Source organism: Leucopleurus acutus (assembly GCF_964270905.1).
Source record: "Leucopleurus acutus genome assembly, chromosome: 13".
Classification (NCBI taxonomy): domain Eukaryota; kingdom Metazoa; phylum Chordata; class Mammalia; order Artiodactyla; family Delphinidae; genus Leucopleurus; species Leucopleurus acutus.
This window is the reverse complement of record NC_139155.1, coordinates 1,108,331-1,125,857: the sequence shown is the minus strand read 5'-3', so window position 1 is coordinate 1,125,857 and position 17,527 is coordinate 1,108,331. Positions and strand designations below refer to the sequence as shown.

The following is a 17,527-nucleotide window of genomic DNA, read 5'->3' as shown; positions in this document are numbered from 1 at the left end:
CGCGTCGTCACGCCTGTCCCTGGCCCTAGCCGCACGTCGCTCCGCCCCGCCGCTTCACGTCCCGCCTACCTGTCCTCCAGATGCCGCCTCGTCCTCCCGTCCCGCCCACAGTCTCCCGGCAACTTCGCACGTCGCCTCGCCCCACGTCGCCCCGAGCCGCCTCACGTCGTTCCGTTTGCACGTCTTTCCGCCCCGCGTTTCCCCGCCCCACGTCTCACTGCCAACCTCAGCCCGCCTCGCGTCACCCGGTAGGCCGTCGCTCGGCTGAGATGTGGGCGGCTCTCGGCGGGGCCGGGGGTCTCCATGTGGGGCTCCTTCTGGGCGGCGCTCGAGGCCTGCACAGCTCGCCTGTCTCCTGCGGCAAGAACCTACTCAAGAAATTTGCTTCGAAAACCAAGTACTGTTACCCCAGTGGGGGCGGGGGCTCCGGGGACGGTGGCCCGGGATGGGGGCTTCGCGGGTGGGAGGCTTGGCGGGGCGGGGGGTCCGCGGGCGGGAGGCTCGGCGGGTCGGGGGGTCCGCGGGCGGGAGGCTCGGCGGGGCGGGGGCTCGGTGGGGCGGGGTGTTCCGCGGGCGGGAGGCTCGGCGGGGCGGGGGGCTCGGCGGGGCGGGGGGCTCCGCGGGCGGGAGGCTCGGCGGGGCGGGGGCTCGGCGGGGTGGGGGCTCCGCGGGCGGGAGGCTCGGCGGGGCGGGGGCTCGGCGGGGCGGGGGGCTCCGCGGGCGGGAGGCTCGGCGGGGCGGGGGCTCGGCGGGGCGGGGGGCTCCGCGGGCGGGAGGCTCGGCGGGGCGGGGGGCTCGGCGGGCGGGAGGCTCGGCGGGGCGGGGCGTCCGCGGGCGGGAGCTCCGTGGAGCGGGAGGCTCCGCGGGCGGGAGGCTCGGCGGGGTGGGGGCTTCGCGGGCGGGAGGCTCGGCGGGGCGGGGGGCTCGGCGGGCGGGAGGCTCGGCGGGGTGGGGGCTCCGCGGGCGGGAAGCTCGGCGGGGCGGGGGGCTCCGTGGGCAGGAGGCTCGGCGGGGCGGGGCGTCCGCGGGCGGGAGCTCCGTGGAGCGGGAGGCTCCGCGGGCGGGAGGCTCGGCGGGGTGGGGGCTTCGCGGGCGGGAGGCTCGGCGGGGCGGGGGGCTCGGCGGGCGGGAGGCTCGGCGGGGTGGGGGCTCCGCGGGCGGGAAGCTCGGCGGGGCGGGGGGCTCCGTGGGCAGGAGGCTCGGCGGGGCGGGGCGTCCGCGGGCGGGAGCTCCGTGGAGCGGGAGGCTCCGCGGGCGGGGCGCTCGGCGGGGCTGGGGGTCCGCAGGGCTTCCACCGCCGACGCATTGGCCGGCGCCAGAGCTCCCAGCCGTGTCAGTAAGCGCAGCCGCTGCCTGTTAGGTTAATGGCTATTGAAAGCTCACCAGGGAGCCCACCTCTGACAGTTAACGTTTTTCCCACCCAGCCTTTTTTCTGTTCTTTCACACAGCTGTGACGGTAAAGTTCTAAGTCTCCTAAAAGCTAAGAGTGCATCATGAATTTATGAAGCAAAGTGATGTATACATTTACAGTCCACTCTGGGTCCGAGGTTCCCAATCCTCGGATTCAACCAACCTTGGATTGAAAATGTTCCGAAAAAACTCCAGAAAGTTCTAAAACACAAAACCTGAACTTGCCTTGCTGGCAACTCTTTACGTAGCATTAAGTAACCTAGAGATGAGTTAATGTATCCGGGAGGGTGTGCGGAGGTTATATGCAAATACAGCGCGTTGAGCATCCTCCAATTTTGGTATCTTTGGGGTCTTGTAACCAATTCCCCACAGATACTGAGGGATGATGATTCTTGTTACTAGAAGCGTTTTTCGGGAGAGTAGTTGCATCACGTAAAGAGAGAAGGAAGAATTTCCTTTCCATATTAGTGCTTTCTCTGTGGGGTTAATTTGAGGAATAAAGAAAGCTTGTCACGATAGGTTTTTTATGACGAGACATAAGTATAATAAAATATGTTGACTTCATATCATTTTCATTTAATTGTAGATATGTATATATGTATGTTTTTGTTTTAATACACTTTTTTAAAAGTTTAAGGTTTACAGAAAAATTGGCAAAGATGAGTAGAGTTCCCATATAAGCACACTCAGTTTCCCGTCTATTAACCTCTTATGTTAGTGCAGCACATTTGTTACAATTGATGAACCAGCATTGATACATTATTATTAACTAAAGGCCATGTCTTATTCACGTTTCCTTAGTTTTTCCCTAACGTCTTTTTTCTGTTCCAGTATCCCATCCAGGGACCGCATTACATTTAGTCGTCATCTTTTTAGGCTCCTCTTGACTGTGGCAGTTTCTAACTGTCCCTGTTTTGATGACCTCGACAGCTTGAAGAGTACCGGTTAGATATTTTGTAGGATGCCCTTTTGTTGGGATTGGCGTGATGTTTTTCTCTTGAGGATACTGGGGTTTGGTTTGGGGGAGAAAGACCACAGGTGTGAAGCGCCATTTCATCACATCCTGTGGACACACACATGCTCTCAACATGGTGTATCACTGTTGATGCTGGTCTTGTTGACTGCGGTCATCTGTGTCTGTCAGGTTTATCCACTGTAAAGTTACCGCCCAGCCCCCCAATTCCATACTGTCTTCTTTGGGGGGAAAGTCACCGTATGCAGCTCACGCCTAAGGAGTGGGGAATTATTCGAAATTCATGAATTATTCAAAATTTTGCAGGGGAGATGTGTCTCTTCATTTATTAACTCAGCAGGATGGACTCACGGGTTATAATCCAGTACTACTTAATTTTGCTCAAGTTGTTCCAGCTTTGACCATTGCGAGCTCTTTCAGGTGGCTCCTATATCCCTTTGACACACCCCGTTGTTATGGGGTTTTGAAGTAGTTTTTAAATTAGAAAACTTTTTTTTTTTTTTTTTTAGCACTTCCTTACTTTCTGGCACCACAGGATGCCTCGGCCCTAGAATCAGCCGTTTCTCGAAGGAGCTCTGGTTCCTTGATTGGAAACGGGTCAGAAACCATGATCTGAGAGCTTAGTATGTTTATTGCTACTGGGGTGTCTGTCTTTTAGACCCTTTCAGCGGGCAAAGCAAAAAAAAAAATAGTGTTTATGTTAATCCCTGTGTCTGTGCTTATCTACAAACGTTTCTGTGTGTCACCACCTGTAGCTGTAGTAAGTGAAACTTAAGTTTGTACTGATCTCCAGCCCTAATCCACTAGCACACGAATCATTCTCACTTCCTTCCCTTGCTTGGCTGCAATAGCGAGGGGCCTGGATCCCCCATCTGCCTTCTGTTTACTTAGCTGTTCAGTCCCAGTTGATGTGTGGCGGTATCAGTCGTTAACCCTCCCCTGGGAAACAGCTTTGTTCAGTAGAGGACAGTGCTCATGTGCAGTTTGGTAGGTGTGTTTTTAAGGTCCTCATTCTCTACCTTTGGGACTAGAGGTAGACTTTAGGTAAAAGTTACGAGCTTGAACTGAAACTGTTGTCTGTCTGTCCCCACAACCCGTGCTGCTGTTCATTGGGTATCTAAATCTTTTAGGCCCCTAGTAACCTAATTTCTATGTCCAGGGCTAGCCCCTTAGAAACAGTTATGACGTTAGCTTTTGTAACTGTTTGTTATTTGATTTGCCGTCAGTATCCAGCATAGTTCTTATTTTCTCCCCATAGGAAGAAGTTTTGGTATGAAGGTCCTTCCTTGGGCTCTCACTTGGTAAGTATAGAGTAGTAGCGATGAGCCGCTTGAGAATCTCGGTGGGTGTGAGGCTCCAAAAGGCGGCAGCTCTCCAGCCCTTCCATTTCAATATTGGAGGGGACACGGTCTGTAGAGGCGGGACTAGATACAATGGAACCACAGAATTTTTACCTTTAAAAAAAAATTACACCAGGGGACTTCCTGGCAGTCCAGTGGTTAAGACTGTGCACTTCCAGTGGTTAACCCTCCGCTGCAGGGGGTGTGGGTTCGATCCCTGGTTGGGGAACTAAGATCCCACATGCCGCACAGTGCGGCCGGAGAAAAAAGAAAACAAAATTTACTGGATGTCGTATCTGTTATCAAATTCTAACATGGTAATGTCCATTCAGTGTGTGTGTGTGTGTGTGTGTGTGTGTGTGTGTGTGTGTGTAACACAGATATGTGTAGACACACAGGCGTACCTTGTTTTACTGCATTTCCCGGATACCGTGTTTTTTACAAACAGAAGGTTTATGACAACCCTGCGTTAGCAGGTGATGTTAGCATTTTTTAGCAATATTTTTAATTAAGGTATGTATATTGTTTTTAGACATTGTTATTGCACACTTTAATAGACTACAGTATAGTGTAAACATAACTTTTATATGCACTGAGAAACCAAAAAATGCATGTGACTCACTTTATTGTGATATTTGCTTTATTGCGATGGTCTGGAATGAACCTGCAATATCTCTGAAATATACCTGTACTGTGAGAGTTTATGTAATGAATGGTTCTTGATAGAAAAAAATACACTGTATATACTAGAAACCACCGAATTGTACTTTTTTTTTTTTTTGCGGTACGCGGGCCTCTCACTGCTGTGGCCTCTCCCATTGCGGAGCACAGGCTCCGGGCGCGCAGGCTCAGCGGCCATGGCTCACGGGCCCAGCCGCTCCGCGGCACATGGGATCTTCCCAAACCGGGGCACGAACCCGTGTCCCCTGCATCGGCAAGTGGACTCTCAACCACTGCGCCACCAGGGAAGCCCCTCGAATTGTACTTTTTTAAGAGGGAGAATTTTATGCTATGTGGATTATATTTCAATAAAATTTTTTTTGGAAAAAAATATATACTTGGCAGTACTCTTGATCTTTAAGGGATGGTAGATAAAATGTAGAAGGGTCCTGGTCTGTAAAAGAAACTGTATCTTCATGAAAACTAAGATGGCCGAGAATGACCTTTATCGTCAGTTAGTACAAGTTTATGTACAGTTGTAATGTTGCCTGTGTGTCTGCCTTTCTTCTTAACGGAGACTCACAAGCCGTCTCAGTTGGCATCCCTGACAAAGAGCACCTCCAAGAGAGCCAGGAGGGAAGACCACGTGCGCCTGAGGGCCCTGAACGGCCTCCTCTACAAAGCGCTGACTGAGTTGCTGTGCACCCCGGAAGTGAGCCAGGAGCTCTGCGACTTGAATGTGGAGCTCTCCAAGGTAGGCCTCGGGGCCAGGGAGGGACTGCGGGCCTCGTGCCTCTGTCGTCGCCTGACAGTTAGAAAAGGCGGAAGGGATGCTCAGTGTGGCCGTCTGGGTATTAAGGAGAGGAAGGTGCTTGTGGGGTGCAAAAGCAGGTGTCTCACTGTGCACGGGTGGTGTTTGGCCAGACAGCACCGAGGGTGCTCAGAGCCCAGTAAGTGATGAAGTGGGGCGTCTGAAGGTCTGGGGGTCAGGTGAGCGGTGGGTGATCTGCCTTCATCTTGGTGTAAAGACACGGGAGGCAGCTTCTGTCGTCTGTGCCCCCAGAGCAGAGTGCGTGCAGCCAGAGGGAAAGGAGGAGGGGCAGTAGCAGCAGCTGAGGCATTGCTATGCGTGGGGTGAGGCTGGGCTCTCCCCGGGGAAGGGGACGTTTCCCCCGTTCCCAGCGGTGTGCTTGGGGCGCTGGCCCTGGCAGTGGGAGCCTGAAGCCAGGACTGCCCGTGAGTTAGTGCGCCTCTCGTGATGCGCTCTGTCTCCAGGAGCCCAGGTGAGCTGAGAGTAATTGGGGCTGGGCTCAGGTCTCTCTGACTTCAGACTTCTCCACCTGCCGCGTGTACTGGAGGACGAGTGTCTCTGAGGCTCAGAACGCAAACGTGGGGGCTGTCCTGCAGAGGAGCGCTGCGCACATGAGGTGAGGCCTCTCCTTGACCCTGCCTTCCAGCTGGTTTTGTCCACTATTTTTGCTTTTTTTTTTTTTTTTTAAAGAAGATGTTGGGGGTAGGAGTTTATTTAGTTATTTATTTTTGCTGTGTTGCGTCTTCGTTTCTGTGCGAGAGCTTTCTCTAGTTGTGGCAAGCGGGGGCCACTCTTCATCACGGTGCGCGGGCCTCTCACTGTCGCGGCCTCTCTTGCTGCAGAGCACAGGCTCCAGACGTGCAGGCTCAGTAGTTGTGGCTCACGGGCCTAGTTGCTCCGCGGCATGTGGGATCCTCCCAGACCAGGGCTCGAACCCGTGTCCCCTGCATTAGCAGGCAGATTCTCAACCACTGCGCCACCAGGGAAGCCCCTATTTTTGCTTTTAAGGAAAATTTGGGAAGCATTTTCTTGAATTTCAGAGCAGAACTTACGCCTTCATATAAGCCGTAACCTAGGTTAGCTGTTCTTGAAGTGTGATCCCGGGTCCTTTGTAGGGGGAGGTTGATGAGGTGAGAGCTTCTTCACAATGAGGTGTGGTTTTCCGTTCCCACCGTGTTGACATGTTGTACTGAAGCTATGGGGGTAAAACTGCTGGCCCAGATGTCCTGGTGGTCATTGTAGCTTCCGCACATGCTTGTGGTAGTGCGCTGCCAGCTTTATTTAAGAGCATCCGTGACGCGTATCTCGACCCTTTGGCACATCTTTTTAGTATCTGTGGTGGGAAGTGTGCAAGAAGCTCTGGTGGTTGTCTCGGAACACTGCAGTTGCTGATTGTGACCCAAAATAGACGCTTCACTTCAAAGAACAAGTGAACCAACTATGGTTATTCATTTTTAACATTTTTATTGGGGTATAATTGCTTTGCAATGGTGTGTTAGTTTCTGCTCCATAACAAAACAAATCAGCCATACATATACACATGTTCCCATATCTCTTCCCTCTAGCGTCTCCCTCCCTCCCACCCTCCCTACCCCACCCCTCTAGGTGGTCACAAAGCACCGAGCTGATCTCCCTGTGCTATGCGGCTGCTTCCCACTAGCTATCTACCTTACGTTTGGTAGTGTATATATGTCCATGCCTCTCTCTCGCTTTGTCACAGCTTACCCTTCCCCCTCCCCGTATCCTCAAGTCCGTTCTCTAGTAGGTCTGTGTCTTTATTCCTGTCTTACACCTAGGTTCTTCATGACATTTTTTTTCCTTAAATTCCATATATATGTGTTAGCATACGGTATTTGTCTTTCTCTTTCTGACTTACTTCACTCTGTATGACAGACTCTAGGTCTATCCACCTCATTACAAATAGCTCAATTTCGTTTCTTTTTATGGCTGAATAACATTCCATTGTATATATGTGCCACATCTTCTTTATCCATTCATAACTATGGTTATTCAGATGTGGGTATAGGACAGACATTTTCTCCAAAGTGAGCAAAGTGAACCTGTCACTTCAGGGGCACAGCTGACCATATTTGTTGCCAGTGGTAAAATTTAAGCTTTCAGTGAAAATCAGAATTTTAGAAAACTTGTATCCACCACTCTGAGTTTGACAGCCTCATGGTACATAAGACCCTTTTGATGAGATTGGAGGTGACGTATTGTAAAATACATCATCATTCTGAAAATCTGTGTGACCTGCTAAACCAGTATTTTCTAAAAGACCAAGGCATGAGGTTACAAAATCACACACAGGGAGAGATCGATTCAAAGGGCAAGAGGGCCAGTGGATTTTCATGTACAGAGAACGCTGTTCATGGATCTGGTTTCAGATTCCACATTGCAGTCTTTAATAAACTACTCTTTGTTGAGTTCTTGTGTAGCATCAAAGAAGATCTACACTTTTCTGAAAGGCTGTTCATATACCCTTTACTTTTCAGTTACAGATCTGTGTGAGGCCAGATTTTCTTCTATTTTAAACAAAATAACAACAGATTGAATACAGATAACAGATGAGAATCCAGCTGTTCCATTATGCTGGGTACTAAAGGAATCTGCAACTACATAAGCAATGCCACTCTTCTCATTAATTTCTTTTAAAATATAGTGGGCTTCCCTGGTGGTGCAGTGGTTGAGAGTCCGCCTGCTGATGCAGGGGACACGGGTTTGTGCCCCGGTCCGGGAAGATCCCACATGCCACGGAGCCCGTGAGCCATGGCCGCTGGGCCTGCGCGTCTGGAGCCTGTGCTCCGCAACGGGAGAGGCCACAGCAGCGAGAGGCCCACGTACCACACACACACAAAAAAGTTACTTTAAATGAATTAATAAATACATGTTTTCAGCTTTAATTTCTAGTCTGGTATATATTGGTAGATGTAACCCACATAAACAAAAGGTCTTTGGCGTCCTCAATAATTTTTAAGAGTATAAAGGGGGTCCTGAGACCAAGGATTTTGAGAACCGCTGAGCTGGGTGAGAGTAAAGAAGCTACTCAGTTTTCTCCTCAGTCTTAAAGACTCAGAGAGACCTGGCAGAGCAGCCCTCGGGACTGGAGTTCCTGCTGTTTTCTGATTAGTTTTTAGGTAACAGAAAATTCAGTTGAACAGAATGTCCCTTTTCCCAATTCTTTTGATCACCAAGGTTTAGTGTAAAGGTTTTCCCATAACTGCGTCGCTGAGCAGATGTGCTATGTGTCACAGCAGTGTTTTCACTGGATACTTGTTGCCCCTGGATCCGCATGTATTGCACGACTGGGTAATATGAAGATCGTTTCTGTGTCTGACGTCCGGGAAGCACGGCCGGCAGCCACACTTCTGTGGCGCTGTTGCCGATGAGTGTCGGTCGGATGGAGGGACAAAATGCTGGCAGGTTGTTGGTGCCCAAACCACAGCCCAAGGCCACAGTGATGCCCAGGAATGTCCCAAGTTCACGTCAGACTATTTATAAGGATCTCAGAAGTTGCATTTAGAGAATTAGAAACAATTGTGATCATGCATTTTGTATCCCTGTTGAAATGTGGCAGTTGGCTAAGGAAGACTTTTCATCTTTGAAGAATGTGATAAGCAAAACTCATGCCTCAGGGCTTCCCTGGTGGCCCAGTGGTTGCGAATCCGCCTGCCAATGCAGGGGACACGGGTTCGAGCCCTGGTCCGGGAAGATCCCACATGCCGCGGAGCAACTAAGCCTGTGTGCCACAACTACTGAAGCCCGCGTACCTAGAGCCCATGCTCCGCAACAAGAGAAGCCACCGCAGTGAGAAGCCTGTGCACCGCAACGAAGAGTAGCCCCCGCTCGCTGCAACTAGAGAAAGCCCACGCCCAGCAATGAAGACCCAATGCAGCCAAATAAATAAAATAAATGTATTAATTAATTAATTTAAAAAAATCATGCCTCACCTCTTTGTGAGATGACATTTTCTGTTTCTGGCACTGTCACTCCTCCACCAAGTGTCACCTGTGACTGCACAAATCTCTTTTTCTCTCCAGGCACCTTTTGATGTCCCAGCAGACCCTGAGGAACATGCCGCCAATAGTGTTTGTTCAGGACAAAAAAAATGCAGCTGCAGTGGAGGTAAGGCTTTTACATAATTACCTGTTTATGATGTAAACTTTTATATGGGTAAGATTTTAAATTTAATTTTTAAATATTCAAAAGATAACGTATGCAGTTTTTAAAAGGTAATAGAAGGGTACAGATGAAAAGTAAGGCACCTGTGCCTTGTTCTCAGCCCTGTTCCCCAGAGGTAACCACTAGCCCTAACTAGTAAAGCAGATCCCTCTCTCTCTGTTTACAAACTTGAAGCAGTCAGAGCTGCCCTCCTGTGCTTACCTCCTTCTCTCACTTCCCTAGATTTCAGTCTGTCTATGGTTACTTTACACTGTTAAGGCTGACACACCTACGTTCTGTCCTGTAACTGTAATTGTTTCATACTTATTTTCCTTGTTTTAGGTATAGGTTAATTATAAAGGTTAAAAACCTGTTAAAACATACATACGTTTTAATCTGGGTGGTGGTTGCTCCGTGGTTATTAAGGTATGTTATACCTTTAAAACGTTTACCGAAGAAACAGTGGCATTTACGGGGTCATGATTAGGTTGCTGCTACTCACTGTGGGACTAGGTAGTGTTCAGACTCACAGGGGGGAAAGCCTCATTGTGCATTGTCGTCCTTTGTTATTCATGATACAAGCGATACTGAAAACATTATGTGGATAACTTTGATAGATGTGTGGTTTCCTAGCTAGAAGGGGGACAGGAGTGAAGTTGCAGTGCCGCTTCCAGCTCAAGTGGAGTTTAGGTCATGGCTGTGCTGTGCAGATACTCAGCAGGAATCCCCGGGCACGTCGGGTGGGGCTGGTGGGAGGACCCACCTGTCTCAGAGGATGAGCCCTCAGCTGGCTCGTCCCTCTCTCTGTGGAGGAAGAATTCAGAGCTGCAAGGTCCTACCTGACTGTGTGGGTTCCTTTCCAGAAAAAGTCACTGGAGGGAGGGAGGTGCATGCGAGCTTAAGCGTTTCTGGGAGGGCCTTATTCCGGAGGCCGTGCTGATGGGTGTTTGCATTGGAGACCTCTAGCGTCTGTCCTGCCCCGTGTGCTCCGAGGAAGTGGCCAAGGGTCGGACACGTGCCACGCGGTGATGGTGGGTCCTGCGTGTGCCCAGAACTCAGCCGTTGACCTGGGGGCCAAGGGTCGGTCAGGCCTCGGCTGGCGCCTCAGAGTCCTGCAGTTTCTGCCTCACTGTAGTTAGAAGTGAAGGCTGGACCAGAGGGGTTTCTGATTTGGGTAGGTGATCATTTGAGGACATGGTCATTGCTTCCCCTGGCGTAAGTCAGGGCAGTGTTTTTCAAACACTGTGTATGTTTTTAATAGATTTAAAGTCAGCTGTTGATAAAGCACTTGGCTAGAGACAGACATTTGAAATTGGGAGTCCTGGACGAAACTTTGAGTCTTCTATCAGTCCGTTTATTTCTGTCTTATGTTGGTTGCACCAAAAATCACAGGTAGTTGCAACTGCTAAAGTGTTACCAGTTTCAGCAGCTTACCTTGCATCCTCAGGATAATCTTCATGTCACCAGTCTGGACATTTGAAAGAGAACTAGTAATGAGCTCTGTCCAAACTGCACCCTGAGTAATTCAGCAATATTGATGGTACTGTCAGTAAACACACGCGGAGGCACTCGTCAGGAGAGCGCGAACGAAAACTGGATTCCAGCGCGCACCCCTCCGTGAGGGCTTTCCTTACAGGAGTGAGGGTGCGAGCACCGAGGGGTAGGGCCTGGTGGAAGGGCGGCTCACAGTGCCGCGCTAGAGACTGGCCGTCCCCAGGGAAGCTGAGTCTGTGACCCTCGAGGCCCCCCACCCCCACCCCCCGCAGTACCCACGGACTCGGCCGGGAACGTTGGCACAGGGTCTCTGGCGAGTGCAGTTAGCAGAATGGACGGACGTGCTCTGGAACAGTCCCCTGACCCACCTCCCTCCGGCCGTGGAGCCAAGGAAAGGCCACGCGCTGAGAGCTTCTGTTCATAAAACGTTCAGGAAGAGCCTGGCTAATCCTTGGTGTTGGAAGTAAAAGTAATGGCTGTCACGGGGAGGGGAGTGAGCAGGAGGGGCCTGGGGAGGCCTCTGGGCTTCACCTTCTAAGTGTCGCGGCCGTGCCCACACGTGTGTTCAATTTGTGGGATGTCACTGAGCTACGCTTCATGGTTTGTGTACCTTTCCCATAGATGTTGCACTTCAGTCAAGAGGTTTTTAAAATGTTGATTTTTACTGTAACTATAGAGGAAACAACTTTTTTATCTGAATTTTTAAGGGAAATACGTAAACTCTGACGCCAGTGTTGTGGTACATGCACACTCGTCTCCCCACTGACGGTCAGGCTTCCGAGAGCAGGTGTCGGGCAGCCGGTGACCACCGCGCAGGGGCACCCACTGCCCCACTGCGCATGGTCTGGCCCGCACCATCTGAGCTCAGAGCTCCCCTTCCACACAAGAAGTTAGCCCGGCGGCCTGTGTTTACAGTGTTAGAGTTTGAGGTTGTGTTTGGATTTGGTTCTTTGTTAATAAAATAAGCTTTACCGAGGCTTAATTTATGTTGAGTTGTGCCTCCTTTGACAAACGCATACCTTTTTGTCATCGCCACCCCTGCTCACCCCAGTCAGCTCTCCCCTACCACCCGTCTGGTTTCAGTCACTGTAGGTTAGTTTTGCCTGCTGAGATTTCTGTAATTTCACATGAATAGAATCGGGATGTTGTCTTTTGCCTCTGGCTTTGCTCGGCACAGTGTTTTTGAGATTCATCCACGTTGTTTCACGTGTAAGTAGTTCCCTTTTTATTGGTAAGCGGCATCCATTGTACAGCTGTACTGCAGTTTACTAACCCATTCACTTTTTCATAGACATTTGTCTTTTTTCCCACTCCTTGGCTATAAAGAGTGAAGCACTGTGAACGTTTGCGTACAGATGTTTGTGGATGTATGTTTTGTTTCATTTAGGTCAGTTCCTAGGAGCAGCAGGCGTATGTTTAACTGTCAGAAAGCTGCCAGGCTGCTTTAACCACGGCCGTGCTGTAGGCACTCCCACCGCAGCGTCAGGGTCCCTGGGCCTCCACGCCCTCACCAGCCCCTGGCGTTGCCATCCTGATGGCTTAAGCTTGCATTTTCTTTTTTTCTTTTTTTTTTTTTAAATTTTGGCTGCGCTGGGTCTCTGTTGCAGCGTGCCGGCTCTTTGTTGCGGGCTTCTCTCTAGTTGCAGCGGGCGGGTTTAGTTGCCCCGTGGCATGTGGGATCTTAGTTCCCCGACCAGGGATGGAACCCACAGCCCCTGCATTGGAAGGCGGATTCTTAACCACTGTGCCACCAGGGAAGCCCCCTAAGCTTACATTTTCTTGGTGACTAATTATATTGAGCGTCTTTTCAGGTGCCTGCTGGTCATTCCTCCTTTTGTGGATCAGTTAAAGTCTCTTGCCCATTTTTAATAAGGTTTGCTTATTATTGAGTTGTGTAGGTTCATTGTATATCTGGTACAAGTCAGGTGGCAGAAATCTTCATTGTGAATATTTTCTTCCGCTTTTAACTTTGGAGGAGGCCACTTTGTCCTTGTTTTGTAGCATCGTCAGTCCTGTTCCTGGTATTTTCTGTGGACTGATTTGTCTCCAGTTCTTCTTTTCACCTTTGTGGTTTGATTGGTGTGTCACCAGTTGGTGATGATGCTTTAGTTCCTGCATATGACAGGGCCCAGTTGTGGACCAGGCTCGCCGGGGCTTGCACTGAAGCAGGAGGTCGGGTCTCAGTGCACGGCCCCAGTAGGACGACCTGGCGGCAGTCAGAAGAGACGCGTGAAGGTGGAGAGGCCCTTGACGGGCCCTGCTGAGGAGCAGGGTCTGTCCCCAGCGTAGGCCCCTCAGCCCCTGCAGGACCGGAGCCACACGCTAGACTTGGGACGCTCACGTTACCGCACGGGGGGGTTTCCCTGCAAATTCTGCCGCAAAATTGATGCATTTTATGAAACTTCGTTAGAAACCAGTAAGCGTTAGTAATTCAACTAATATTTAACTGGTTTCTTTGTAAATTTGACTGACATTTACAAGTTTTAAGTGTAGTTTTCAAGAAGCCTCAGTTCATTATCAGAGAAAGTGGGCTTGAGGCAGTGGGTGTGGGCAGCGGCACGGGGAGGAAGGGCGGTGGGCGGGCCTGAGGCCCGTGGCGGGGCTGGCACCGGGCAGCGGATGCTCACACTCAGCCGGCACCCGGCTCCGACGCAGGCAGTGCGTCGAGAGTCACCCTCTGTCTGTTCCTTTTCAGGTTGATCGGTTACTGGCAATCGCTGATTTTGGACCCCCGGATGAAAAAGACTTTGAGCAAAATGATTTCAGGTGATACATGTGGGCATATGTTTTTGATTCGGCCAGACACCCAGGTGTGGACTTGCTGGTCTCCACAGCAGCTGCACAGTCCTGCCTGTCCCCAGCCAGGTGTCGAGGGGCAGCGGGTCCTGCTTTGTGCGCTTGGCTCTTGCCCTGGGGCCCAGCCCGGTGTCGGCGTGCAACTGGTGAGCTACCCAGCACCTGGGCGAGGCTGTCAGGAGGGCCTTGGGGGTCCACACAGAAGTGCTGGGGCCTGGACTCTGAGTGCTGGCAGTAGCGGTTCATCCTCTCCACTCCCTTGGCACACTGCTGCCTGGCAGGCCCTGTTCTCGTACTTAGGGAACATCTGTGAACAGTAAATGTCAGGTTAGGCCTCTGAGAAGGTGACGTGAGGATTCGGAGGTGGGGGGAGCCCCATTCCAGGTGAGGGAGCAGCTGCACCATGTGTCTGGCCTGTGTTCCATAGATCAACTGTGTCAGCATCATATGGGTACCGTCAGGGCCTCGGGGTGGGGACCCCCAGCCAGCCTGCCAGGGGATGGGCTGCAGCACTCAGACCCCTGAGCTAGAGCAGAGGCCCCAGGCGGCAGTGAGTTCCCGGGTTCCAGATCAGCAATGAGTGGACGTGGGGAGAGGCGGGTGGGGAGCCCTTCCAGATCAGAGAGTTGGGGTTAGAGGCAGGATGTGGCCAGATTTGGGTTTTGAAAAGATTGCTCTGGTTTTGCTCTCAGAATAGATTCTTCTCTTTTGGTTCATCAAGTAACCTGAGCGACAGATCTAAAGAACCCTCCCCCGTTCCCCCAATAATTCTGTTTAACTAGCCTAGTGTACTAGCCATGTTTAAGTGGGGAAAAAATGAAAACGCATTTAATGTCAGTACACAATGGCTGCACCAGAAGTATGCTGGCCTGAGCCACACACAGGCTCCAAGAGTGCTGGCCGAGAGGTTCTGGACTGGAGAACGCCAGACCAAACCCCCCTTCTGTCCAGTTTCCACAGTTTCCCTTAGAGAGGTGCTAGGACAGTGCATAAGCAAATGGCTGTAGGAAGTATTGTGCATGGTGTGGATTTCTTCTCCCCTCCAGCACCCCCGAGGCCCTGGACACTACCTCGCCACGTGGTACCCTGGGCCCTGCCGCACCGTCAAGTCTGTGTGGGATCGACCACGAGGCTCTGAACAAGCAGATCCTGGAGTACAAGAGGAGGAGAGAGAAGGGGTGTGGGGGCGTGGGCCCAGCGTGGCTGGAGCCCACGGCTGAGCTGATGAGGAAGAGGAAGGCCGGGCCCTGCGTGGACGACGACCTCCCGCCCAAGGACTGCCTGTGGGAGACGGGGAGTGACGGGCCCCTGGACGGCGGGGCCCTTCCCGAGGAGCACACCCCAGGACGCAAGGGGGCTCCAGGGGCAGAGCGGGAACCAGAGGCAGAGAGAAAGGATCGCGGGTCCTGACCCGCTCCCATGAGCACACAGAGACCCATGCTGCTGGTGGCCCCCAGGATGCCCTCGTGCAGGTGCAGGCTGAGCTGTGCGGGCGTCACCTCTGAGCCCTTCAGGCCTATTGCTGTGCTGCAGTGAGAGATGGGGCGAGGCCGTGGAGAGGGTGTGAAATCTCTCAGGTCAGTGGCGTGCGGTCTGCCGTCCATGTTTGGGGCTCCAGGCTTGCGTGTTCACTTGCTCACGAGAGTTTGTCCACGGCCCCCAGATCCATACTTGTGGCACTTTCATGGTCGTTCTCAGACACGCACAGACCAGTGGGATGCACACGTGGCCTGTGGTCACACCAGGCGCTGCTCTGTCTGCTTTGTTCATCTTGGGCTGTGAACAGCCACCCTCTCTGATCGGGTTAGCGCCACGTTAGTGCCTTCTGACAGAGATTTCACTCATGGTGCCTAAGTGCAAGAGGCCGTGATGTGTCTCCTAGAGAAAGCACGTGTTAGATGAGCCTCGTTAGGAAATAAATAATCATTTAATTCTGACACAGAAACGTTGTCCTGGGCTTGGGGCATCTCCATTTCCCAACTATCATTAACCTTGAAACACCGAAAATGATAAAGTTCAGATGATTGGAAAAAGGTACACTATTAAGCTAAAGCAAGGAAACCTGTAACGTGGCTTTTCAGGGAGTGTAATTTCCCTGCTTGTAAACTGTTTCAGGAAGGAAAGCGTTGCCTTGCCTCTGCAGCAGTGGCAAGCCCCAAACACCACTTTCCGTGTCGGCATCTGGGACCAAGTGTGATGCCCCAGCAGGGATATGGCACCAGGAAGCTCCGTCTCTGCCGGGACAGTGGCCCCCTCTGAAGGGACGGCATCACGGGCCGCCCTGTGGATGCTCCAGGCATGTTGCTGTTTGAGTGGTGCTTGTGGGATCCTGCCCCGGAAGGGTGCTCGTAGCCTGTGTGTGGGCTGTTTCCATTAGGAGTGTGGGTTGCTTACACAGCCTCTTATGACCAAAGAAGAAATGTCCAGAGGGAGGATTGACCTGTGTTAAAATGTACACGGGATGTGTCCTGATCAGGTGTGGTAAGATGACAGAGTTGGAAACTGCTACCTTGAAAGAAGAGTTCTTGACTCACAGCTCCCGAGAGGAGGGGTGCACCACGCTGCAGGGGGCCCACGAGGAGCGCCAGGGTCTGTCAGCAGGCCGAGGGTGAGGAGGAAGCGTGGCTGAACCCGTCTCGAGGCTCCTGGAGGACGGAGTGGGCCAGGTAGGGTGAGCACGTCTGGGCAGGCCTGGGGTCGGACAGCTTGGTCATTTCAGCAGGCTCCGGGCTCTAGGGGTGGCTTCCAGTTGTCCAGTCCCTGGCCCTGGGGTGACTTGGGGCAGAGGAGACAGTGGCCGGGGAGGGCTCGGGCTTGGCTGGTTTGCGTGTGAGTGGTGCGCTCACGGGGAGCTAGCCAGCTTGCGGAGGGGTCTCTCCCCAGCCCACAGGCCCCCAGGATGTCAGAACATTACAGAAAATAAACACCGTGGTTAATACCCGACAGCACTGAGCAGTCTTCTCCACTGACTGCGTCTGGGCCTACACTGCAGAAGGTGCCCAGATCCCAAATTGCGAGGGGCAAGCATGGTGGCAGGCGATGAGTGCACCGGCCCTATGGGTGCAAGAAGCCGGGACCGTAGGAGAGGCGGGTGCACAATGCCGCTTGCCCTTCTTCCTGCCTGTGCCCCAGCCTAAGTTCTCTGTGAAGTTAAGTGGCAGGAACAGGAGTTTTTTGCTCAGACCAGGAGTTTTTGGTTTTGCTCCATACTCTTACGGGAAGGAGTTAAGTGGTTTGTAAGGGTACAAGAGGGGCCAGGAGTCAGACAGATGGTGTAAAAGGAAGGAGCCTGGAACATGACCCTGGATGTCCTCCACAGGCCCTGGAATGCCGGTGCTGGGACGGCTGATCCCTGACAGCCCTGCACCTGCCCCAGGCACCTCACCACAAGTGCAGATGCCGTCTAATAGCTGCAGGCACGCTGCACATTTCATGTGAAAAGAGACAAAACTGAATACAGGACGCACCCAGCTCACCTTTCGTTTCATTCAAAGGGCATAGAACTTTGCTTCCTCAGAGCACATGGAAGGAGCTCCCAGGCTGCTGGACACGTGGAGCTGGGGAATGGCCGCTCAGAGATGGGGGGAAGGTCCGTGCCCTTCCCGGTCCCTCGCCCTGTGCACCTCTTCCATCTGGCTGTTCCCGGGTTACATCCTGTCATAGTAAACCAGTGACCTGCAGGTGGAGCTCATTAGCAACCAGATGTCCTACAACTTAAACTTACTGAAGACAGAACAAAGGGGCTCTGACTACGGGTATCTCAGAAAGGGCCCCTGAGCAGCGAAGAGCAAAGCTGAAGGTGCGGAATACTCAGCATGCGAGACCAGCCAGTAGGGGAGGAGCACCGACAGGCTTCCGGGGAGCGCTGCCCACGGAAGTTAC

General features: G+C 52.3%; 1 protein-coding gene across 1 annotated transcript; it reads left to right on the top strand.

The window, feature by feature from the left end:
* Positions 1 to 269: 269 nt before the first annotated feature.
* RBFA (ribosome binding factor A) lies at positions 270 to 17,222 on the top strand (the record flags this gene model as incomplete). The annotated part of the gene is made up of 7 exons (XM_082853598.1): positions 270 to 397; positions 3,642 to 3,684; positions 4,961 to 5,137; positions 5,698 to 5,810; positions 9,235 to 9,319; positions 13,545 to 13,615; positions 14,692 to 17,222. 7 exons carry the CDS (start codon positions 270 to 272, stop codon positions 15,053 to 15,055), a joined length of 981 nt encoding a protein of 326 aa, XP_082709724.1. The 3' UTR covers positions 15,056 to 17,222.
* Between the last annotated feature and the right edge of the window lie 305 nt (positions 17,223 to 17,527).